The following is a 25,730-nucleotide window of genomic DNA, read 5'->3' as shown; positions in this document are numbered from 1 at the left end:
CAGTCTATAGAAACAAAGGAGAAATGGAAATAATGGGCAGTGCACAGCCTTCTTCCCTGCATATAGCAGGCGGGTGTGGATTACTAAGAGCTACACCAAAAAGGTCTACAGTCAATGGGTCTACCACTAATGGTAGACAGGGTCAAAAGGACGACATATAATAATTAGACCATAGGAAAGGTCGACGGTGTCAAAAGGTAGACACAATTTTTTTTATTTTTGTCACTTTTCTGCCACACACCGCTGCATTAGGCACAGGTTACTATTCTCAATCGTAGTCCATGTGGATGGTAAAGTATAAAAAAGTTGAAAATCTAAACATTATCATGTCGACCTTTTGACTGTCGACCTAATGCATGTCTATCATTAGTGTTCGACCTATTCACTGTAGCCCTTTTTAGTGTAGATATACAGACCGGATACTGAAAAATGATGCATGCTAAAGTTTCTTAACTTGCTGTTATGTAAAATGAAAAAAAAAAAAAAAAGTGCTATTACTGTACAAAGGTCTTTTTTTTTTTTTTGGAATTTTCACTTTTAAGATACTGTAACGGATTGCAAGCTTTTTTTTCAGTATCTTCTAAAATAATCGTTTCCGTTATGACAGCATTTGACGTGCCCACGACAATTATATTTTGCAAAATGTCGTCATTGCTTGTAATTGTCAAATTGACAATTAATGCAGTCTATTTATATTTTGACAATGGTGATATGAAATGGGCTATTACATTTTCTACTGACATGCGATCAGCTTGCGTCATGATACCATGCCGTTGGCAGCAGCTTGCCGCTTAGAAGTTCTGACTGCTTTGCCCTTGGGATTACTGACTGGAAGTCACCACTTTATCTCATCTTCAGTTCTGCTAAACTCCAGGAACATTTAATAGCATACACAGATATCTTTTTATTCTTGGTATTCGCTTAAGTGTTCAGGGCTCAGTTCTTGCTCCAGGCTTTTAGCATTCGTTAGAGATCAGGGGAAAATTTGGCCTCCATCTTTGCATTAAAGGGCGGTACAAAGAGCCTTGTCCCACAGGAGCCCTGTTTCTCCTGGATTTGGGGGGGGGGTTAAGAGCTCCCATTCCTTGGGAGGTCGCCAGATTCACGTTGTTGCAGTGCAACCTAGGATTTTGAAAGAATTTCTAATATTTTATCCCATGGTTGTACAAGTCAACCATGTCTATGCTCACCCTCTTTCCTGCACTGGAGATGGGCCTGGTGGTAGCTCATACCAGGTGCACCTGCTGGAAACTATGGTAATGAGTTCCTGTTGAGTTCTCTAGTACTGTGGTCAGAGGCACTGTGGCCAGGAACGCCACGGTCATCCACAGTAGTGCTGACTGCAGGAAAAAAGTAGGGCTGTAAACACCAGGAGCCATTAGAACCAGGGAAATATCCGGTGAGGGCTAAGCTAATACAGTAGGATAGCACAGGGTTGTGTGCTGGCCTGTATAGGGCCAGTGTAAAAAAGGACAGATTTAAATCTTATAGCCTTTTTGTAATATAGCATGCACAGAGCTTATTATGTTTGCAGCAATGCAGTACAAGGCACAGTTATGGACTTGCAACTCCTATTTAGGGTAAGTAAATGTTCAGGTGTAAAAGACCAAGAAGCAAGTCTGTCTCAGGTCCCCATTATATGCCAGTGTTTGTGGATCCCCATGAAACGTTCCTTGCCAAGTTTGCTATAATTTTGCTGACTGTAAATTAATTTGGACTGCTGGCAATTATTTCTTAAGAGGTTTATCAAACCTTCCAAAGAGTACGAGTGAAGGTGTTGCCAATAGCAACTGATGAGCTCCTAGCTCTCATCATATAGAGTGTACTAGATAACTGATAGAATCTGGTTGCTATTCTTTAGAAGCTTTGGTAAATCTGTGCCCAAATGTTCTTACTAAGTAAAAGAAAAGATATTTACAGTGGAGAAACCTTTCTGACTTTGCGTTAAACCTCTGTTTTGTATTCATGTGTTTGCTCAGATTGTCCAGCGTGGTGGGATCCTCATTACAGATAGAAAAAAAGGCGAGTTCACCACCAAGGACTGTGTACAAGACCTGAACCGTTTACTCAAAGCAAAGAAAGGAGAACAAGTCACGAGCGCTGCGTTACCGGAGATGGAGAAGCAGGTATGCTGGCTCTGACTGACTGGCATTTATAGTAGGCCCCAAGATGAGGGTGCCTGGAAGTGGGTGTACTACGTTTGGCCTGCGCTCGGGATCCCGGCGCCTAGCATACCGGTGCCGGGTTCCAGACCGCCAGAATGCCAGCAGTGGGCGAGCGCAAAAGAGCCCCTTGCAGGCTTGCTGCGCTAGTCACGCTGTTTATTCTCCCTCCAGGGGTGTCGACACCCCAAGAGGGATAATAGTTGTCAGTATACTGCCTGTCGGGATCCCGACACTGGTTTGCTGAGCGCCAGGTTCCCGATAGCCGGTATATTAAGATTAACCCCTGTAAGTACAGTTGTGGTTATGTTTCTCCTAAGCATTTAGTATTTTCTGTGGTCTTTGCCAGAAGTCGCTCTTAAGCCGGTCACACGCTGAGCGATGTGTCGTCCGATCCGGCGGTATTACCGACATATTGCTCAAATCGGTGATGTGCTCACAACTGCTGCTCCTCCACCCCAGTTCGCATTCAGCATGCTTTTAATGTTATTGTACCTGCACTGTTTACTATTTCCTCAACTTTGCTACTTTTCCTGCTACAGTTCTTTCTTTGTGCTATTATTCTTCAATTTTACATCTTAGTTCACAAGTAGTGTACTTGGGATTAGTGTTTTGGATGCTGTGTATCAAAGTGTGTTCTGCGGTAAATGTGGCTATTTGATGCGATTTGTGGACACATCTGCACCCCTCTTTCAATCTTAACTTTGACCTAAGCAAAGTGGTAATTGTGCCTACTTTATAACTTAAAAGCGAAACGGTCTGAGCATTGACCCTTGTGCTACTAGTTATGTACTCTAGAACAGATCTAGAACAGTCTGCAGCCATTTATCTGCCCATGAACTATACACATAAGCTGGAATGCACTACAGATGTGTCCTCCTATATCTTTGTGGCAAACTGCTCTGCTCAGCATGCCAAGTCCCGTGAGACTGTCGGCTTTGGGCGTCTTTTTTTTTTTTCCTCCTCTCTCTAACGTCCTAGAGGATGCTGGGACTCCGTAAGGACCATGGGGAATAGTCGGGCTCCGCAGGAGATAGGGCACTTTAACAAAACTTTGGATTCTGGGTGTGCACTGGCTCCTCCCTCTATGCCCCTCCTCCAGACCTCCGTTTTACACTGTGCCCAGAGGGAAATGGGTGCACTGCAGGGAGCTCCCCTGAGTTCTCTGCCTAGAAAGCATTTTTGTTTGGATTTTTTCTCTATTTTTTACAGGGAGCACTGCTGGCAACAGGCTCACTGCATCGAGGGACTGAGGAGAGATGGGCAGACTTACTTAAATGATAGGCTCTGCTTCCCCAGCTACTGGACACCATTAGCTCCAGAGGGGGTGAACATAGGTTCGTCCTGGGCGTTCACTCCCAGAGCCGCGCCGCCGTTCTCCTCACAAAGCCAGAAGAAAAGAAGTCAGAAGACGTCTCAGCACTCACCTGCGCCATTTTCTCTCCACAGCACCGCTGAGAGGAAGCTTCCCGGACTCACCCCTGCTTTACACAGGGTGAAAGGGGGTTTTGAAAGAGAGGGGGGGAGGGGGGCACATAATTGGCGTTTTATTACTACACAGCGCTACTGGGGAAAAGCATGCTGTTTCTTTCCAGGGGTATAGTGCTGGGGTGTGTGCTGGCATTCTCTCTCTCTCTCTCTCTCTCTCTCTCTCTCTCTCTCTCTCTCTCTCTCTCCCCCCCCCCCCCAAAGGGCCTTTAAGGGGATACGGTCTTCAGAAAAAGAGTTTCCCTGTGTGTGTGAAGTGTGTCGGTACGCGTGTGTCGACATGTTTGACGAGGAAGGCTCGCTTAATGTGGAGGGGAGTGCTTGAATGTCAGGTAGCCGTCGGCAACGCCGACACCGGATTGGGTGGATATGCTGAATGTCTTAAATGCAAATGTAAATTTACTGCATAAAAGGTTAGACAAGGCTGAAGCTAGGGATCAGTCAGGTAGCCAGACCGTGCCTGTCCCTGTGGCGCTAGGACCATGCATATCACTGAGGAATCCCCTGTCCCTGACACGAGGGTACACATGTATAAAGGGAAAAAGCCTAAGGTCACTTTACCGTCCTCATTTGAGCTAAGCGAATTGTGCGAAAAGGCTTGGGAATCTCCAGATAGGAGACTACAAGTTCCCAAAAGGATTCTTATGGCGTATCCCTTTCCACAAAAGGATAGGATACGATGGGAATCTTCGCCTAAAGTAGACAAGGCGCTGACACGCTTATCCAAGAAGGTGGCACTACCTTCTCAGGATACAGCTTCCCTCAAGGATCCTGCTGATTGCAAGCGGGAAATTACCATGAAGCACATTTACCCACATTCAGGTACTATTGTTAGACAGGCTATGGCGTCGGCCTGGGTTTGTAGTGCTGTCGTGGCATGGGCAGATTCCTTATCTACGGAGCTTGACACCTTAGATAGGGATGCCATTTTAATGACCATAGAGCATATCAGAGATGCTGCCTTGTATATGAGAGATGCTCAAAGAGACATTTGTTTACTAAGCTCCAGAATAAATGCTATGTCTATTTCTGCTAGGCGATTCTTGTGGACCCGACAGTGAACGGGAGACGCCGACTCAAAGCGGCATATGGAGTCATTGCCTTACAAGGGGGAGGAGTTGTTTGGAGACGGCCTCTCGGACCTTATCTCTACTGCTACGGCCGGTAAATCGAATTTTTTACCTTATGTTCCCCCGCAGCATGCTAAGAAGGTACCCCATTATCAGATGCAGTCCTTTCGTTCCAATAAGAGCAAGAAGGTACGGGGATCGTCCTTTTTTGCCAGAGGTAAAGGCAAGGGAAAAAAAGCTGCATGCAGCTAGTCCCCAGGAGCAGAAGTCCTCCCCTGCATCTGCAAAGTACATCGCATGACGCTGGGGCTTCCCAGGGGGAGGCAGATAAAGTGGGGGCACGTCTTCGATTTTTCAGCCCCGTCTGGGTTCACTTGCAGGTGGATCCCTGGGCATTAGAGATTGTTTCTCAGGAATACAGACTGGAATTCGAAGACATGCCTCCTCGCCGGTTTTTCAAATCTGCTCTGCCGACTTCCCCGTCAGAGAGGGAGCTGTGCTGCAATCCAAAAATTGTATATTCAACAGGTGATAGTCAAAGTTCCTCATCTTCAACAAGATGAGGGATATTACTCAACCCTGTTTGTGGTCAAGAACCGGACAGTTCGGTCAGACCCATTTTAAATCTAAAATCCCTGAACCTGTACTTGAAGAGGTTCAAGTTCAAAATGGAATCACTCAGGGCAGTTATCGCCAGCCTGGAGGGGGGGGGATTGAATGGTGTCCCTGGACATAAAGGATGCATACCTTCATGTTTCGATTTTCCCCCCTCACCAGGCGTTCCTGAGATTTGCAGTACAGGACTGTCATTACCAATTTCAGACGTTGCCATTTGGGCTTTCCACGGTCCTGAGATTTTCACCAAGGTAATGGCGGAAATGATGGTGCTCCAGGGTGTCACAATTATCCCATACTTGGACGATCTCCTCATAAAGGCGAGATCTCGGGAGAAGTTGCTGGACAGCGTGTCTCTGTCCATGAAGACGTTGCAAATGCACGGCTGGATTCTCAATATACCGAAGTCCCAGCTAGTCCCTGCAACGCGTCTGACCTTTTTGGGCCTGATTCTAGACACAGACCAGAAGAGGGTTTTTCTTCCGATGGAAAAGGTTCAGGAGCTCATAGCCCTGGTCAGGAACCTATTGAAGCCAAAAAAGGTTTCAGTGCATCATTGCACACGGGTTCTGGGGAAGATGGTGGCTTCATACGAGGCCATCCCCTTCGGCAGGTTCCATGCGAGGACCTTTCAATGGGACCTATTGGACAAATGGTCCGGGTCCAATTTACAAATGCATCAAAGGTATCTCTCCTGTGGTGGCTGCACAGTGCTCACCTACTAGAGGGTCGCAGGTTCGGTATTCAGGACTGGGTCCTGGTGACCACGGACGCAAGCCTCCGAGGCTGGGGAGCGGTCACACTAGGAAGAAATTTCCAAGGTCTCTGGTCAAATCTAGAGACTTGTCTCCACATCAACGTCCTGGAGTTGAGGGCCATATACAACGCCCTACGTCAGGCGGAGGAATTGCTTCGGGACAAACCGGTTCTAATTCAGTCAGACAATGTCACGGCAGTGGCTCATGTAAACCGCCAAGGTGGAACAAGGAGCAGAGTGGCCATGGCAGAAGCGACCAGGATTCTACGCTGGGCGGAAGGCCATGTTAAGCGCACTATCAGCAGTGTTCATCCCGGGTGTGGACAACTGGGAGGCGGACTTCCTCAGCAGGCACGACCTGCATCCGGGAGAGTGGGGACTTCATCAAGAAGTCTTCGCACAGATCACGGGTCGGTGGGGACTGCCTCAGATAGACATGATGGCATCCCATCTCAACAAAAAGCTAAAGCAGTATTGCGCCATGTCAAGAGACCCTCAGGCGGTAGCGGTAGACGCTCTGGTGACACCTAGGGTGTTCAGATCGGTCTATGTGTTTCCTCCTCTACCTCTCATACCCAAGGTGTTGAGAATAATAAGAATAAGCAGGGTCAGAACAATCCTCATTGTTCCAGATTGGCCACGGAGGACTTGGTATCCGTAGCTGCAAGAGTTGCTCACAGAAGATCCGTGGCCTCTTCCTCTAAGGCAGGACCTGCTGCAGCAGGGGCCCTGTCTGTTCCAAGACTTACCACGGCTGCGTTTGACGGCATGGCGGTTGAACGCCGGATCCTAGCGGAAAAAGGGATTCCGGAAGAGGTCATTCCTACCCAGATCAAGGCTAGGAAGGACGTGACATCAAAACATTATCACCGTATATGGCGAAAATATGTTTCTTGGTTTGAGGCCAGAGCTGCTCCTACAGAGGAGTTCCATTTGGGCCGTCTACTTCACTTCCTTCAAACAGGAGTGAATTTGGGCCTTAAACTAGGGTTTATAAAGGTCCAAATTTCGGCCTTATCCATTTTCTTTCAAAGACAATTGGCCTCTCTTCCTGAAGTACAGACTTTTGTTAAGGGAGTGCTGCATATTCAGCCTCCTTTTGTACCTCCGGTGGCGCCTTGGGATCTTAACGGGGTATTACGTTTCCTCAAGTCCCCTTGGTTTGAACCACTCAAAACAGTGGAGTTGAAATACCTCACTTGGAAAGTGGTCATGTTGTTGGCATTAGCTTCGGCAAGGCGTGTTTCAGAATTGGCGGCTTTATCACATAAAAGCCCATACCTGGTTTTACACGTGAATAGGGCGGAGTTGAGGACTCGTCCTCAATTTCTGCCAAAAGTGGTCTCATCCTTTCATATGAACCAACCAGTTGTCGTGCCTGTGGCTTCATGGGGACTTGGAGGATTCCGAGTCCCTGGATGTGGTCAGGGCTTTGAAGATTTATGTGACCAGAACAGCTAGGATCAGAAAGACTGAGGCTCTGTTTGTTCTGTATGCAGCCAACAAGGTTGGTGCTCCTGCTTCAAAGCAGACTGTTGCTCGCTGGATCTGTAACACGATTCAGCAGGCGCATTCTACGGCAGGATTGCCATTGCCTAAATTTGTTAAGGCCCATTCCACTAGGAAGGTGGGCTCTTCTTGGGCGGCTGCCCGGGGGGTCTCGGCATTACAGTTGTGCCGAGCAGCTACTTGGTCGGGGTCAAACACATTTGCGAAGTTCTATAAGTTTGATACCCTGGCTGAGGAGGACCTCCTGTTTGGTCAATCGGTGCTGCAGAGTCATCCGCACTCTCCCGCCCGTTTGGGAGCTTTGGTATGATCCCCATGGTCCTTACGGAGTCCCATCATCCTCTAGGACGTTAGAGAAAATAGGATTTTACTTACCGGTAAATCAATTTCTCGTAGTCCGTAGAGGATGCTGGGCGCCCGTCCCAAGTGCGGACTTCTTCTGCATGACTTGTATATAGTTATAGCTTACATAAGGGTTATGTTGTAGTTTTATCGGTTGGACCGAGGCTATGTTGTTGTTCATACTGTTAACTGGATAGTTTATCACAAGTTATACGGTGTGATTGGTGTGGGCTGGTATGAATCTCGCCCCTTAGATTTACAAAAATCCTTCCTCGTACTGTCCATCTCCTCTGGGCACAGTTTCCCTAACTGAGGTCTGGAGGAGGGGCATAGAGGGAGGAGCCAGTGCACACCCAGAATCCAAAGCTTTCTTAAAGTGCCCTATCTCCTGTGGAGCCAGTCTATTCCCCATGGTCCTTACGGAGTCCCAGCATCCTCTACGGACTACGAGAAATAGATTTACCGGTAAGTAAAATCCTTTTCTCTGACGTCCTAGTGGATGCTGGGGACTCCGAAAGGACCATGGGGAATAGCGGCTCCGCAGGAGACTGGGCACAAAAGTAAAAGCTTTAGGACTACCTGGTGTGCACTGGCTCCTCCCCCTATGACCCTCCTCCAAGCCTCAGTTAGATTTTTGTGCCCGAACGAGAAGGGTGCTCACTAGGTGGCTCTCCTGAGCTGCTTAGTAAAAAAAGTTTAAGTATAGGTTTTTTATTTTCAGTGAATCCTGCTGGCAACAGGCTCACTGCAGCGAGGGACTAAGGGGAGAAGAAGCGAACCTGCCTGCTTGCAGCCAGCTTGGGCTTCTTAGGCTACTGGACATTAGCTCCAGAGGGACGATCACAGGCCCAGCCATGGATGGGTCCCAGAGCCGCGCCGCCGGCCCCCTTACAGAGCCAGAAGACTGAAGAGGTCCGGAAAATCGGCGGCAGAAGACGTCCTGTCTTCAATAAGGTAGCGCACAGCACCGCAGCTGTGCGCCATTGCTCTCAGCACACTTCACACTCCGGTCACTGAGGGTGCAGGGCGCTGGGGGGGGGGCGCCCTGAGACGCAATAAAAACACCTTATACAGGTTGAGTATCCCTTATCCAAAATGCTTGGGACCAGAGGTATTTTGGATATCGGATTTTTCCGTATTTTGGAATAATTGCATCCCATAATGAGATATCATGGTGATGGGACCTAAATCTAAGCACAGAATGCATTTATGTTACATGCACACCTTATACACACAGCCTGAAGTTAATTTTAGCCAATATTTTCAATAACTTTGTGCATTAAACAAAGTGTGTGTACATTCACACAATTCATTTATGTTTCATATACACCTTATACACACAGCCTGAAGGTAATTTAATACAATATTCTTTATAACTTTGTGTATTAAACAAAGTTTGTGTACATTGAGCCTTTCAGAAAACTAAGATTTCACTATCTCACTCTCACTCAAAAAAGTCCGTTTTTCGGAATATTCCGTATTTCGGAATATGTGGATATGGGATACTCAACCTGTATGGCAAAAAATACATCACATATAGCTCCTGGGCTATATGGATGCATTTAACCCCTGCCAATTTTTCCTTAAAAAAGCGGAAGAAAGGCCGCCGAGAAGGGGGCGGAGCCTATCTCCTCAGCACACTGGCGCCATTTTTCCTCACAGCTCCGTTGGAGGGAAGCTCCCTGACTCTCCCCTGCAGTCCTACACTACAGAAACAGGGTAAAACAAGAGAGGGGGGGCACTAATTTGGCAGATAAATCTATACAGCAGCTATATAAGGGAAAAACACTTATATAAGGTTATCCCTGTGTATATATATAGCGCTCTGGTGTGTGCTGGCAAACTCTCCCTCTGTCTCCCCAAAGGGCTAGTGGGGTCCTGTCCTCTATCAGAGCATTCCCTGTGTGTGTGCTGTGTGTCGGTACGTTGTGTCGACATGTATGAGGAGGAAAATGGTATGGAGGCGGAGCAATTGCCTGTAATAGTGATGTCACCCCCTAGGGAGTCGACACCTGACTGGATGGTCTTATGGAAGGAATTACGTGATAGTGTCAGCACTTTACAAAAGACTGATGACATGAGACAGCCGGCAAATAAGTTATTACCTGTACAGGCGTCTCAAACACCGTCAGGGGCTCTAAAGCGCCCGTTACCTCAGATGGTCGACACAGACCCAGACACGGACACTGACTCCAGTGTCGACGGTGAGGAAACAAACGTATTTTCCAGTAGGGCCACACGTTACATGATCACGGCAATGAAGGAGGTTTTGAACATTTCTGATACTACAAGTACCACAAAAAAGGGTATTATGTGGGGTGTGAAAAAACTACCCGTAGTTTTTCCTGAATCAGATGAATTAAATGAGGTGTGTGATGAAGCGTGGGTTTCCCCCGATAAAAAACTGCTAATTTCTAAAAAATTATTGGCATTATACCCTTTCCCGCCAGAGGTTAGGGCGCGTTGGTAAACACCCCCTAGGGTAGATAAGGCGCTCACACGCTTATCAAAACAAGTGGCGTTACCGTCTCCTGATACGGCCGCCCTCAAGGAACCAGCTGATAGGAAGCTGGAAAATATCCTAAAAAGTATATACACACATACTGGTATTATACTGCGACCAGCAATCGCCTCAGCCTGGATGTGCAGTGCTGGGGTGGCTTGGTCGGATTCCCTGACTGAAAATATTGATACCCTGGACAGGGACAGTATATTATTGACTATAGAGCATTTAAAGGATGCATTTCTATATATGCGAGATGCACAGAGGGATATTTGCACTCTGGCATCAAGAGTAAGTGCGCTGTCCATTTCTGCCAGAAGAGGGTTATGGACGCGACAGTGGTCAGGTAATGCGGATTCCAAACGGCATATGGAAGTATTGCCGTATAAAGGGGAGGAGTTATTTGGGGTCGGTCTATCGGACCTGGTGGCCACGGCAACGGCTGGGAAATCGACCTTTTTACCCCAGGTCACCTCTCAGCAGAAAAAGACACCGTCTTTTCAGGCTCAGTCCTTTCGTCCCCATAAGGGCAAGCGGGCAAAAGGCCACTCATATCTGCCCCGGGGCAGAGGAAGGGGAAAAAGACTGCAGCAGGCAGCCTCTTCCCAGGAACAGAAGCCCTCCCCCGCTTCTGCCAAGTCCTCAGCATGACGCTGGGGCCTTACAAGCGGACTCGGGCACGGTGGGGGCCCGTCTCAAGAATTTCAGCGCGCAGTGGGCTCACTCGCAAGTGGACCCCTGGATCCTGCAGGTAATATCTCAGGGGTACAAATTGGAATTCGAGACGTCTCCCCCTCGCCGGTTCCTGAAGTCTGCTTTACCAACGTCTCCCTCCGACAGGGAGGCGGTATTGGAAGCCATTCACAAGCTGTATTCCCAGCAAGTGATAATCAAGGTACCCCTCCTACAACAGGGAAAGGGGTATTATTCCACGCTGTTTGTGGTACCGAAGCCGGACGGCTCGGTGAGACCTATTTTAAATCTGAAATCCTTGAACACTTACATACAAAGGTTCAAATTCAAGATGGAGTCACTCAGAGCAGTGATTGCGAACCTGGAAGAAGGGGACTATATGGTGTCTCTGGACATCAAGGATGCTTACCTCCATGTCCCAATTTGCCCTTCTCACCAAGGGTACCTCAGGTTTGTGGTACAGAACTGTCACTATCCGTTTCAGACGCTGCCGTTTGGATTGTCCACGGCACCCCGGGTCTTTACCAAGGTAATGGCCGAAATGATTCTTTTTAGAAGAAAAGGCGTCTTAATTATCCCTTACTTGGACGATCTCCTGATAAGGGCAAGGTCCAGAGAACAGTTAGAGGTCGGAGTAGCACTATCTCAAGTAGTACTACGACAGCACGGGTGGATTCTAAATATTCCAAAATCGCAGCTGATTCCGACGACACGTCTGCTGTTCCTAGGGATGATTCTGGACACAGTCCAGAAAAAGGTGTTTCTCCCGGAGGAGAAAGCCAGGGAGTTATCCGACCTAGTCAGGAACCTCCTAAAACCAGGCCAAGTGTCAGTGCATCAATGCACAAGGGTCCTGGGAAAAATGGTGGCTTCTTACGAAGCGATTCCATTCGGCAGATTCCACGCAAGAACTTTTCAGTGGGATCTGCTGGACAAATGGTCCGGATCGCATCTTCAAATGCATCAGCGGATAACCCTGTCTCCAAGGACAAGGGTGTCTCTCCTGTGGTGGTTACAGAGTGCTCATCTTCTAGAGGGCCGCAGATTCGGCATTCAGGACTGGGTCCTGGTGACCGCGGATGCCAGCCTGAGAGGCTGGGGAGCAGTCACACAGGGAAAAAATTTCCAGGGCTTGTGGTCAAGCATGAAAACGTCACTTCACATAAATATCCTGGAACTAAGGGCCATTTACAATGCCCTAAGTCAGGCAAGGCCTCTGCTTCAGGGTCAGCCGGTGTTGATCCAGTCGGACAACATCACGGCAGTCGCCCACGTAAACAGACAGGGCGGCACAAGAAGCAGGAGGGCAATGACGGAAGTTGCAAGGATTCTTCGCTGGGCGGAAAATCATGTGATAGCACTGTCAGCAGTGTTCATTCCGGGAGTGGACAACTGGGAAGCAGACTTCCTCAGCAGACACGACCTCCACCCGGGAGAGTGGGGACTTCATCCAGAAGTTTTCCACATGATTGTGAACCGTTGGGAAAAACCAAAGGTGGACATGATGGCGTCCCGCCTCAACAAAAAACTGGACAGATATTGCGCCAGGTCAAGGGACCCTCAGGCAATAGCTGTGGACGCTCTGGTAACACCGTGGGTGTACCAGTCAGTGTATGTGTTCCCTCCTCTGCCTCTCATACCCAAGGTACTGAGAATCATAAGAAGGAGAGGAGTAAGGACTATACTCGTGGCTCCGGATTGGCCAAGAAGGACTTGGTACCCGGAACTTCAAGAGATGCTCACGGAAGACCCGTGGCCTCTACCTCTAAGAAAGGACCTGCTCCAGCAGGGACCCTGTCTGTTCCAAGACTTACCGCGGCTGCGTTTGACGGCATGGCGGTTGAACGCCGGATCCTGAAGGAAAAAGGCATTCCGGATGAAGTCATCCCTACCCTGATCAAAGCCAGGAAGGATGTAACTGCAACATTATCACCGTATTTGGCGTAAATATGTTGCGTGGTGTGAGGCCAGGAAGGCCCCTACAGAGGAATTTCAACTGGGTCGTTTCCTGCATTTCCTGCAAACAGGACTGTCTATGGGCCTAAAATTAGGGTCCATTAAGGTTCAAATTTCGGCCCTGTCGATATTCTTCCAAAAAGAACTAGCTTCAGTTCCTGACGTTCAGACGTTTGTCAAGGGGGTACTGCATATACAGCCTCCTTTTGTGCCTCCAGTGGCACCTTGGGATCTCAATGTAGTTTTGGGTTTCCTAAAATCACGTTGGTTTGAACCACTCACCACTGTGGACTTAAAATATCTCACATGGAAAGTGGTAATGCTGTTAGCCCTGGCTTCAGCCAGGCGTGTCTCAGAATTGGCGGCTTTATCCTATAAAAGCCCTTACCTAATTTTTCATACGGACAGGGCAGAATTGAGGACTCGTCCCCAATTTCTCCCTAAGGTGGTTTCAGCGTTTCACTTAAACCAGCCTATTGTGGTACCTGCGGCTACTAGGGACTTGGAGGATTCCAAGTTGCTGGACGTAGTCAGGGCCCTGAAAATATATGTTTCCAGGACGGCTGGAGTCAGAAAATCTGACTCGCTGTTTATCCTGTATGCACCCAACAAGCTGGGTGCTCCTGCTTCTAAGCAGACAATTGCTCGTTGGATTTGTAGTACAATTCAGCTTGCACATTCTGTGGCAGGCCTGCCACAGCCAAAATCTGTAAAAGCCCATTCCACACGAAAAGTGGGCTCATCTTGGGCGGCTGCCCGAGGGGTCTCGGCTTTACAACTTTGCCGAGCAGCTACTTGGTCAGGGGCAAACACATTTGCTAAATTCTACAAATTTGATACCCTGGCTGAGGAGGACCTGGAGTTCTCTCATTCGGTGCTGCAGAGTCATCCGCACTCTCCCGCCCGTTTGGGAGCTTTGGTATAATCCCCATGGTCCTTTTGGAGTCCCCAGCATCCACTAGGACGTCAGAGAAAATAAGAATTTACTTACCGATAATTCTATTTCTCATAGTCCGTAGTGGATGCTGGGCGCCCATCCCAAGTGCGGATTGTCTGCAATACTTGTACATAGTTATTGTTACAAAAATCGGGTTATTGTTGTGAGCCATCTTTTCAGAGGCTCCTCTGTTATCATGCTGTTAACTGGGTTCAGATCACAAGTTGTACGGTGTGATTGGTGTGGCTGGTATGAGTCTTACCCGGGATTCAAAATCCTTCCTTATTGTGTACGCTCGTCCGGGCACAGTATCCTAACTGAAGCTTGGAGGAGGGTCATAGGGGGAGGAGCCAGTGCACACCAGGTAGTCCTAAAGCTTTTACTTTTGTGCCCAGTCTCCTGCGGAGCCGCTATTCCCCATGGTCCTTTCGGAGTCACCAGCATCCACTACGGACTATGAGAAATAGAATTATCGGTAAGTAAATTCTTATTTTTTTATATGCCAAGAACGTGTCCTAGTTGCAACGTTATGTAGTTAGGACACACCAGGAGATTGCACTGCAAATTCAAGATGGAGTCTCTGAGAGCGGTGATCGCAGGTCTGGAGTAGGGGGGAGTTTCTGGTATCCCTAGATATCAAGGATGCATACCTTCACATTCCAATCTGGCTTCTTCACGAGGCTTATCTAAGATTTGCATTACTGGACTGTCACTATCTGTTCCAGGCATTACCGTTTGGCCTCTCCACGGCACCGAGGGTGTTCACCAAGGTCATGGTGGAAATGAGTATGTTAGCAGGGAAAGGGGAAGGGATACCACTGCACTAGCATATTCTAGAAAAGTTTCAAATTAGAACAAAGAAACCCCTAGTTATATTTTTATCAGATATTTGAATTATATAGGGGTGCTGCCACTGAATATATTGTTGCCAATATACAGTTATGCACAAAAAGAAACAGAAAAGGATTGGACTTGAAGTGGCGCACTTAAACATTAAATTGATTCATAAAATCTAACTTTTATTAGAGTATATTTGTTAAAAAGACCTGTAGCTGTGAAATATGGTGGAAATGATGCTACTTCTCCGCAAGCAGGGTGTGAACATAATTCCTTATCTGGACGATCTGCTGATAAGAGTCTTTCTGGGAGAAGTTGTTAAGCGCATTGCTCTCTCGACTCAACTGCTCCAGGATCACAGATGAATCCTGAATCTTCCAAAGTCACATTTGGAGCCGACAAGGAGACTGTCCTTCCTGGGGATGATCCTCGACACGGAAGTACAGAAGGTGTTTCTACCATAGGAGAGGAGAAAGCGTTGGTAATTCAAACAATGGTCCAGGATGTCATGAAGCCAGCCTGTGTGTCTGTTAATCAGTGCATTTGCCTTCTGGGGAAGATGGTGGCCTCCTGCGAGGCTATACAGTACGGAAGATTTCATGCGTGACCCTTCCTACTGGATATCCTGAACAAATGGTCGGGATCTCATCTTCACATGCAGCCAGAATCTCCCCTACTAAAAGGCCGCAGGTTCGGGATTCCGAATTGGATACTTCTAACCACAGATGCGGGTCTCAGAGGTTGGCGAGCATTTACCCAAGGGGAAAACTTCCAAGGAATGTGGTCTAGTCTGGAATCCATCCTTTCGATAAACATTCTGGAACTAAGGGCCGTGTACAACGGTCTTCTACAAGCGGCACATCTTCTAAGAGATCAGGCCAGTCAAGTTCAGTCGGACAATGTAACGATGGTCACTTACATAAACCGACAGGGCGGGGTGAAGAGCAGAGCCGCAATGTCAGAGGTAACGAGAATCCTCCTCTGGGCAGAAAAGCATGCAGTGGCACTGTCAGCAATCTTCATAACGGGAGTTGTCAACTGGGAAGCGGACTTCCTCAGCAGGCACGATCTCCATCCAGGAGAGTGGGGCCTCCACCCGGCGGTGTTCGCGGATGTGTCAGGTCTTTGAGGTGTACCTCAAATAGACATGATGGCCTCCCGTCTCAACAAAAAGCTTACTGTTCCAGGTCGAGAGACCCACAGGCAGTGGCAGTGAACGCCCTGGTGACTCCGTGGGTGTTCAGGTCAGTGTATGTGTTCCCTCCACTTCCACTCATCCCAAGGGTTCCCAAACTAATAAAAAGAACAAGAGTTCAGGCGATCCTCACTTGCCAAGAAGGGCTTGGTACGCGTATCTTCTGGAATTACTGCTGGAAGATCCGAGACATCTTTCTCTTCGAGAGGACCTTCTGCAACAGGGGCCATTCGCCTATCAAGACTTTCCACGGCTACGTTTGACGGCATGGAGGTTGAACACCAGATCTTCGCTCGGAAGGGCATTCCGAACAAAGTTATACGTACCCTGATGCAGGCTAGGAAAGGTGTAGCGTTAAAACATTACCATCGGGTTTGTACAAAGTACGTGTCGTGGTGTGAATTCAAGACGTTTCCTACGGTGGAGTTTCAACTAGGGCGTTTTCTCCTCTTTCTGCAAACAGGTGTGGATGTGGGCCTGTGCTTGGTCTCCATAAAATTCCAGATTTCGGCCTTGTCCATTTTCTTCCAGAAACAATTGGCTGCCCTCCCTGAGGTTCAGACTTTCTTGAAAGGGGTTCTGCACATCCAACCTCCCTTTGTGCTTCCTACGGCACCTTGGGACCTTACCATGGTGCTGCAGTTGGATTGGTTTGAGCCTTTACAGGAGGTTGATGTCAAGTTTATTACTTGGAAGGCGGTCACACTGTTGGCATTAGCATCTGCTAGACGTGTGTCGGAATTGGGGGCATTGTCCTGCAAGAGCCCCTACTTGATTTTCCATGAAGAGCTGAGCTCAGTACGCGTCAGCAATTTCTTCCGAAGGTTTTGTTGGCTTTTCAAATCAACCAACCTATTGTGGTACCAGTGGTTACTGACTCTTCAATTACCTCAAAGTCCTTGGATGTGGTGAGGGCTTTGAAGATTTATGTGAAGAGAACTTCTTGTCATAGAAAGTCGAACGCTCTGTTTGTCCTTTATGATCCCCACAAGGTGGGGTGTTCTGCTTCTAAGTAGACTATTTCTCGCTGGATCAGGTTTACTATCCAGCATGCTTATTCTACGGCAAGATTGCAGTGTCCAAAATCTGTTAAGGCCCACTCTACTCGTAAAGTGGGTTCTTCTTGCGCGGCTGCCCGGGGTGTCTCGGCTTTACAACTTTGCAGAGTGGCTACTTGGTCAGGATCGAACACGTTTGCTAAGTTTTATAAGTTCGATACTTTGGCCTCTGAGGACCTAAAGTTTGGTCAATCGGTTCTGCAGGAGCCTCCGCGCTCTCCTTCCAGTTCTGGGAGCTTTGGTACATCCCCATGGTACTAATGTGGACCCTAGCATCATCTAGGACGTAAGAGAAATAGGATTTTAATTACCTACCTGTAAATCCTTTTCTCGTAGTCCGTAGAGAATGCTGGGGTCCACATTAGTACTATGGGCACTTTAAGAATTTAATAGTGTGGGCTGGCTCCTCCCTCCTACCAGACTCTAGAAACGGTGCCCGAGGAGATGTACATACTTAGAGAAAAGGAAATACACAGATAGTGGTGAGATTCACACCAGCTCACACATAACAATAAAGGAAAGCCAAGCTAACTAACTTGGAACAATTCAGCAACAGCTGAAACAATACTGAACCAAGTAACAATGCAGTACTGAACCAAGTAACGGCAGTACTGAACCAAGTAACAACTGCAGGAAAACGAAGCGCTGGGCGGGCGCCCAGCATCCTCTACGGACTACGAGAAAAGGATATACCGGTAGGTAATTAAAATCCTATTTCTCTTACGTCCTAGAGGATGCTGGGGACTCCGTAAGGACCATGGGGATAGACGGCTCAGCAGGAGACATGGGCACTGTAAAGCTTTAGAATGGGTGTGCGCTGGCTCCTCCCTCTATGCCCCTCCTCCAGACCTCAGTTGATTCCTGTGCCCAGTGGAGACTGGATGCACTGCAGGGGAGCTCTCCTGAGTTTCTCTGAAAAAGCTTTTGTTAGGTTTATTTTCAGGGAGCACTGCTGGCAACAGGCTCCCTGCTTCGTGGGACTGAGGGGAGAGAAGCAGACCTACTTTAATGATAGGCTCTGCTTCTTAGGCTACTGGACACCATTATCTCCTGAGGGAGTCGGAACGCAGGTCTCACCCTCGCCGTTCGTCCCGGAGCCGCGACGCCGTCCTCCTCACAGAGCCGGAAGATAGAAGCCGGGTGAGTATAAGAAGAAAGAAGACTTCAAAGACTGCAGAAGACTTCAGATCTTCATGAGGTAACGCGCAGTGGTAACGCTGCGTGCCATTGCTCCCAGCTCACACACAGGCACCACAGTAAGGGTGCAGGGGGGGGACGTCCTGGGCAGCATAAATATACCTCAGATAACACTGGCAAAGTACTTTTATATACTGTAGAGGCTATATAAATCCAAATCCCCCGCCAGTATAAAGATTTAGAGCGGGACCGAAGCCCGTCGTCGGGGGGCGGAGCTTGATCCTCCAGCACTAACCAGCACCATTTTCTCCTCAGCATGCTGCAGAGAAGCGGCCACGGACTCTCCCCTGCTGTTACCTAGTACAGAGGGTCAAAATGAGGGGGGGCACGTTATTTGGGGCAGAAATTTGTGAAAAAGAGTGTTTTACACATGTATATAAAAAGCGCTGACAGACTGGGATTTTTGTCTGTGTTTAGCGGCGCTGGGTGTGTGCTGGCATACTCTCTCTGTCCTAAGGGCCTTTATTGTGGGTCAGTCCCCATAATATCAGGTATCCCAGTGTGTGTGTGGGTGTCAGTACGTGTGTGTCGACATGTCTGAGGTGGAAAACTCATCTAGGGAGGAGGCAGAGCAGATGATTGTGGTGTCTGTCAGCGCCGCCGACACCTGATTGGATGGATATGTGGAATGTTTTAAACACAAAAGATTGGACAAAGCTGAGTCCAAGGAAAAAGCAGGGAATCAATCCATAGCTTTGACTGTGTCACAGGGCCTTTCGGGGTCTCAGAAACGTCCCCTTTCACAGGTAGTAGACACTGATACCGACACTGATTCCGACTCCAGTGTCAACGATGATGTGGCCAAGAGTATTCAATATATGTTTGTTGCAATAAAAGATGTTTTGCATATCATGAAGGACCCCTCTATCCCTGACATACGGGTCTGCATGTTTAAGGAAATGAAACCTGAGGTAAATTTTTCCCCATCTCACGAGCTGAACGCCCAGTTTGAAAAGTTTGGGAAACTCCAGATAAGAAAATGCAGATTCCCAAGAGAATTATTATGGCGTAACCTTCCCACTCCCAGGACAGGTTACGGTGGGATTCCCCACCCACGGTAAACAAGGCTTTAACGCGCTTGTCAAAAGATACGGCAACCCTCAAAGATCCTGCTGACCGCAGACAGGAAACTACCTTAAAATCGATTTATACACATACAGGTGCCCTACTAAGGCCGGCAGTAGCGTCGGCATGGGTGGGTAGCGCAGCTGCAGCGTCTGCAGATACCTTGTCATCTGACATTGACACCCTAGATAAAGATACCTTTTTGTTGACCTTGGGTCACATTAAAGACGCAGCATTATATGAGAGAAGCTGCGAGAGATATTGGGCTGTTGGGTGCAAGAGCCAATGCCATGGCAATTTCTGCTGGACGGTTCCTGTGGACCCGCCAATGGTCAGGTGATGCTGATTCAAAAAGACATTTGGAGCCTTTGCCTTACAAAGGTGAAGTTTTATTCGGGGAGGGCCTCGCGGATCTGGTTACCACAGCTACCGCGGGTAAATCTTCTTTTTTGCCATATGTTTCCCACAGCAAAGGAAAACGCCTCAATATCAGAGGCAGTCCTTTAGGTCGCATAAGTCCAGAAAGGGTCAGGATTCTTCCTTCCTCGCCGGAGGTAGAGGGAAAACCGCGCCTCCTACGGCTAGTTCCCAGGGACAAAAAACCTCCCCGTCCTCTGGAAAATCCACTGCATGACGCTGGGGCTCCGCTGAGGGAGTCCGCGCTGGTGGGGACACGTCTTCGACTCTTCAGCCGAGTCTGGGTTCAGTCGGACTTGGATCCTTGGGTGGTAGAAATTGTATCCCAGGGATGCAAACTAGAATTCGAAGATGTGCCTCCTCACCGATTTTTCAAATCGGTCTTGCCAATTTCCTTCCCAGGGAGGAAAACAGTGGCAGCTGCCATACAGGAACTGTATCATCAGTAAGTGATTATCAAGGTTCCCCTGATACAACAGGGGAAGGGATTTTATTCAAGTTTTTTTGTGGTCCCGAAACCGGATAGCTCGGTCAGGCCCATTCTGAATCTAAAAATCCCTGAACCTATATCTGAAAAGGTTCAAATTCAAGATGGAATCTCTCTGGCAGTGATCTCCAGCCTGGAAGGGGGAGTTTTTATGGTGTCACTAGACAAAAAGGATGCATACCTTCATATCCCCATATATCCTCCTCATCAGGCGTACCTGAGATTCGCTGTACAGGATTGTTCTTACCAATTTCAGGCGTTGCCGTTTGGGCGTTCCACGGCCCCGACGAGGTAATGGCGGAATTGATGGTATTCCTGCGCAAGCAAGGCGTCACAATTATCCCGTACTTGGACGATCTCCTAATAAAGGCGAGTTCAAGGGAAAAATTTGTTACAAAGCGTATCTCTCTCCCTGAGAATACTACAACAACACGGCTGGATCCTAAATCTACCAAAGTCGCAGATGGTTCCAACAACTTGACTGTCGTTTCTGGGCATGATTCTGGACACAGAAAAACAAAAGGTCTTTCTCCCAGAGAAAAAAGCCCAAATACTCCAGAACATGGTCAGAGACCTGTTAAAGCCAAAAAGAGTGTCAGTTTATCAATGCACTCATGTATTAGGAAAAATGGTGGCGGCCTACGAGGCCATTCTACACAAACTTTTCAGTGGGACCTTCTGGACAAGTGGTCAGGGTCCCACCTGCACATGCATTGGAAGATTGCCCTGTCTCCCCCCCCCCCCCCCCCCCCCCCCCGGGCCAGGGTCTCTCTCTCTCTCTCTCTCTCTCTCTCTCTCTCTCTCTCTCTCTCTCTCTCTCTCTCTCTCTCTCTCTCTCCTGTGGTGGCTCCAGTGTACTCACCTTCTAGAGGGTCGCAGGTTCGGCATTAGGATTGGGTTCTTGTGACCACGGACGCGAGCCTCCGAGGATGGGGAGCAGTCACACAGGGAAACAATTTTTAGGGAATACGGTCAAGCGAAGAGGCTTGCTTACACATCAATGTGCTGGAATTATGGAATTAAGGGCCATTTACAACGGCCTCAAACAAGCAGAGAATTTTCTTTGCAACCTACCTGTTCTGATCCAATCGGACAACGTCACGACAGTGGCGCATGTGAACCGCCAGGGCGGGACAAAAAGCAGAGCAGTAATGGCAGAAGCCAACAGGATTCTTCGCTGGGTGGAAAATCATGTAAGCAAACTGTCAGCGGTCTCCATTCCAGACAACTGGGAAGCAGACTTCCTCAGCAGACACGATCTCCATCCAGGAGAGTGGAAACTTCATCAGGAAGTCTTTACAGAAGTGACAAGTCGTTGGGGACTTCCTCAAATAGACATGATGGCATCACGCCTCAACAGGAAGATTCGGATGTATTGTCCAGGTCAAGGGATCCTCAGGCAGCAGCGGTGGACGCCCCGATGACACCGTGGGTGTTTCAGTCGGTCTATGTGTTCCCTCCACTTCCTCTCATCTCAAAAATATTGAGAATTATAAGACGAACAAGAGTGCAGACGATACTCATTGTTCCAGATTGGCCTCGAAGGGCCTGGTATGCAGATCTTCAGGGGCCCCTTCCTCTCAGGGTGGACCTGCTACTACAGGGGCCGTGCGTGTTCCAAGACTTACCGTGGTTATGTTGGACGGCATGGCGGTTGAACACCAAATCCTAGCTAAAAGGGTATTCCAGATCATTCCTACTCTTAAAGCTAGAAAAGATGTTATGGCGAATCACTATCACCGTTTCTGAAGAAAATACGTGTCTTGGTGTGAAGCCAAGAATGCTCCTACTGAGGATGTCCAACTAGGACGTTTTATCCATTTTCTGCATACAGGAGTGGATATGGGCCGAAAGTTAGGCTCCGTTAAGGTGCAGATTTCTGCTTTATCCATATTCTTTCAGAAGGTATTGGCTTCTCTCACAGAAGTCCATTTTTTTTTGTAAAAGGAGTGTTGCACATCCAACCTCTTTTGGTGCCCCCAGTGGCACCATGGTACCTTAACGTGATGTTAAGTTTCCTTGAGTCACACTGGTTTGAACCGATTCAAACAGTTGAATCAAAGTTTCTCACTTGGAAAGTGGTCATGTTATAGGCCTTAGCATCTGCAATGCGGGTGTCCGAATTGGCGGCCTTGTCTTTCAAGAGCCCCTATCTGGTTTTCCATGCGGATAGGGCACAGTTGAGGACTCGTCCTCAATTTCTGCCTAAAGTGGTTTCGTCATTTCATATGAACCAACCTATTGTGGGCCTATGGCTACGGGGCCTTAGAGAATTCCAAGTCCCTTGATGTAGTCAGGGCCTTAAAGATTATTGAGCCAGAACGGCTACGGTTAGGAAAACAGAGGCACTGTTCGTCCTGTATGCAGCCAACAAGGTTGGCACTCCTGCTTCTAAGCAGACTATTGCTCGCTGGATCTGTAACACGATTCAGCAGGCTCATTCTACGGCTGGATTGTTGGTACCAAATTCGGTAAAGGCCCATTCCATTAGGAAGGTGGGCTCTTCTTGGGCGGCTGCCCGAGGCGTCTCAGCATTACAGCTTTGCCGAGCAGCTACTTAGTCGGGGTCAAACACACTTGCAAAATTCTACAAGTTTGATACCCTGGCTGATGAGGGCCTCATGTTTGCTCAATCGGTGCTGCAGAGTCATCCGCACTCTCCCGCCCGTTTGGAGCTTTGGTATAATCCCCATGGTCCTTACGGAGTCCCCAGCATCCTCTAGGACGTAAGAGAAAATAAGATTTGAAACCTACCGGTAAATCTTTTTCTCCTAGTCCGTAGAGGAGGCTGGGCGCCCGTCCCAGTGCGGAAACATTCTGCAAGACTTGTACATAGTTATTGCATACTTTAGGGTAAAGTTACAGTTGAGATCGGCCTCTGGCTGATTCTGTTTTGTTCATACTGTTAATTGGTTATTGTATACCATGTTGTATGGTGTGGGCTGGTGTGTATCTCGCCCTTAGATAACAAAATGCTTTTCCTTGTACTGTCAGTCTCCTTTGGGCACAGTCATAACTTAGGTCTGGAGGAGCCAGTGCGCACCCATTCTAAAGCTTTACAGTGCCCATGTCTCCTGTGGAGCCGTCTATCCCCATGGTCCTTACGGAGTCCCCAGCATCCTCTACGGACTAGGAAAAAAAGATTTAGCGGTAGGTTTAAAATCTTATATTTTTCAATAGCATCTAGAGAGCAAAAATCCCATATAGCACATATAAAACAGACTGCAATGTTCTTGGAAGAAGCAGCATTGGATATGGGTACTATAGCCTCCAGGGCATCAGCTTCAACAGCTGCTCGTAGAGCAGTTTGGCTACGTACGTGGAAAGCTGATTGAGAATCTAAGAAGGTTTTGGAATCTTTGCCCTTTTCTGGAGATATTCTTTTGGTAAAGAATTGACAAATATTTTGGAGTCAGAAGCAGACTCCAAGAAGGTCAAGTTCACTTCCACATACAATTTCAAACCTAAAATTCCGACTTTTTCGGTCTCAAGGAAAAGCTAAAGGTAAAAGTGATAGCAGGCAGTCCCAATACAACAAGTCTGGTAAGACTAAAAAGCAGTGGGCTACCAGAGGACTGGTTGGTAAAACAAATAAGCCATCAGGCTGATGGTGCGGGCCTCCACATGGGTGATCCGAGGGTGGGGGGCCGACTTCTTCTGTTTGCACAGATCTGGCAGCAGTCTACAACAGATGCCTGGGTGCAGGAAGCGGTATCTCTAGGTATTGCTTTTGCCATCAAGAAGCACACTCGTTGAAGGTTTTTTTTTTTGTGCCAGCCCATCTTGGGTAGAGACGAAGGCCAGGGCTTTGCAAGAAGTAGTTCAGAAATTGCTTCAGTCAGGTGTAGTCATTCCAGTTCCTCATGCACCATGAGGACAGGGGTTTTACTCCAGCCTGTTAGACAAATGGGTCATTTCGACCCATTCTCAATCTCAAACTGCTGAACAAATACATTTGGGTACCTCATTTTCACATGGAGACTTTACGTTCCATAATTTTGCCCATGGAGCCAGGGGATATGTGGTATCCCTGGATATACAGGATGCTTGCCTACATGTTCCTAAAGCATTGTCCCATCAGTGCTATCTCAGGTTCGCTGTCCTCCAACAGCATTTTCAGTTCCAGGCCCTACCTTTTGGGTTAGCCTCAGCCCCCAGAGTATTTACCAAGATTATGGTGGTAATTAAGTTCAGTCAAGGATTCAGGACTTGCTACACAGTCAAAAGGTATCCATTCACGCAGCAATGCGTGTGATGAGTTTGATGGTATCAACGTTCAACATGGTGGAGTATGCACAGTTCCACTCGAGGCCTCTGCAACGTCTGATTCTTCCCAAATGGAATGGGTTGCATCAGACGATAAAAACACAGACTATGGTTCTTACGATAGAAGTAAGAAGGTCATGAGCCTGGTGGTTACTGACATCCCATCTGGACCAGGGGAGACCCTTTTGGATATCAGATTGGGAAATTCTGACGACAGATGCCAGTCTCCAGGGCTGGGGAGCAGTGTCGGGAAGGTTGAGTTTCCAGGGGCAATGGACCAAGGAAGAAGGTTGCCTGCCAATAAATATATTGGAACTTCGGGCCATATTCATGCACTAATTCAGGCAAAGGACATTCTTCAGGGAAAACCAGTCCAGATCCGCTCGGACAATGCGACGGCAGTAGCGTACCTCAATTATCAGGGAGGAACTCGCAGCCGAAAAGCGATGGAGGTAAATCACATACTAAAGTGGGCAGAACTTCATCATCCAGCCTTGTCCACGGTGTTCGTTCCGGGAGTCCTAAACTGGGAAGCTGACTTTCTCAGTCGACATGCCATTCAGGCAAGTGAATGGGCTCTATACCCGGAGGTGTTCCAGACTCTAGTAGACAAGTGGGGGTTGCCAGAGAGAGATCTCATGGTATCCCATCTGAACAACAAAGTTCTCGCATACGGGTCAATAACAAAGGATCCCAGAGTGATCTTTGTGGATGCCCTGTCGGTAAGATGGAACTTTCATCTGGCTTATGTGTTTCTTCCAATCGCCCTATTACCCAGGGTGATGAGAAAGGTAAAGCAAGGGAAAGGTGCCTTGATACTAATAGTTCCGGCGATGGCCCAGAAGACATTGGTACACAGATCTGCAGAGAATGTCGATGGATGCTCCAATTCTGCTCCCTCAACGTCCAGTTCTACTGATGCAGGGTCCTCGTTATCAGACATCTGGATCGATTGTCTTTGACGGCGTGGCTCTTGGAACCTCTATCCTGAAGTCAAGAGAATTCTCACAACAGGTCATTTAAACTATGCTCAGAGCAAGGAAACCTTCCTCAGCTCGCTTTTATCACCGAATATTTCAAACCTATTGGTATAGTGAACGGAAAATGGACCCTAAGTATTTCAGAGTTTCCAAGGTCTTAGCATTCCTTCAGGCAGGAATGGATAAAGCTTTGAAG

General features: G+C 48.1%; 1 protein-coding gene across 1 annotated transcript in view; it reads left to right on the top strand.

Moving 5' to 3' along the window:
- Positions 1-25,730, top strand: part of MSH2 (mutS homolog 2) — a 430,334-nt gene that overhangs the window by 23,033 nt on the left and 381,571 nt on the right. The window contains exon 4 of the mRNA XM_063918702.1: positions 1,980-2,126. Within this exon, the coding sequence (XP_063774772.1) occupies positions 1,980-2,126 (147 nt within the window). The remainder of the gene's footprint in view (positions 1-1,979; positions 2,127-25,730) is intronic.

Source organism: Pseudophryne corroboree, chromosome 4, assembly GCF_028390025.1.
Source record: "Pseudophryne corroboree isolate aPseCor3 chromosome 4, aPseCor3.hap2, whole genome shotgun sequence".
NCBI classification, from domain to species: Eukaryota; Metazoa; Chordata; class Amphibia; order Anura; family Myobatrachidae; genus Pseudophryne; species Pseudophryne corroboree.
This window is presented reverse-complemented; position numbering and strand designations above follow the sequence as displayed.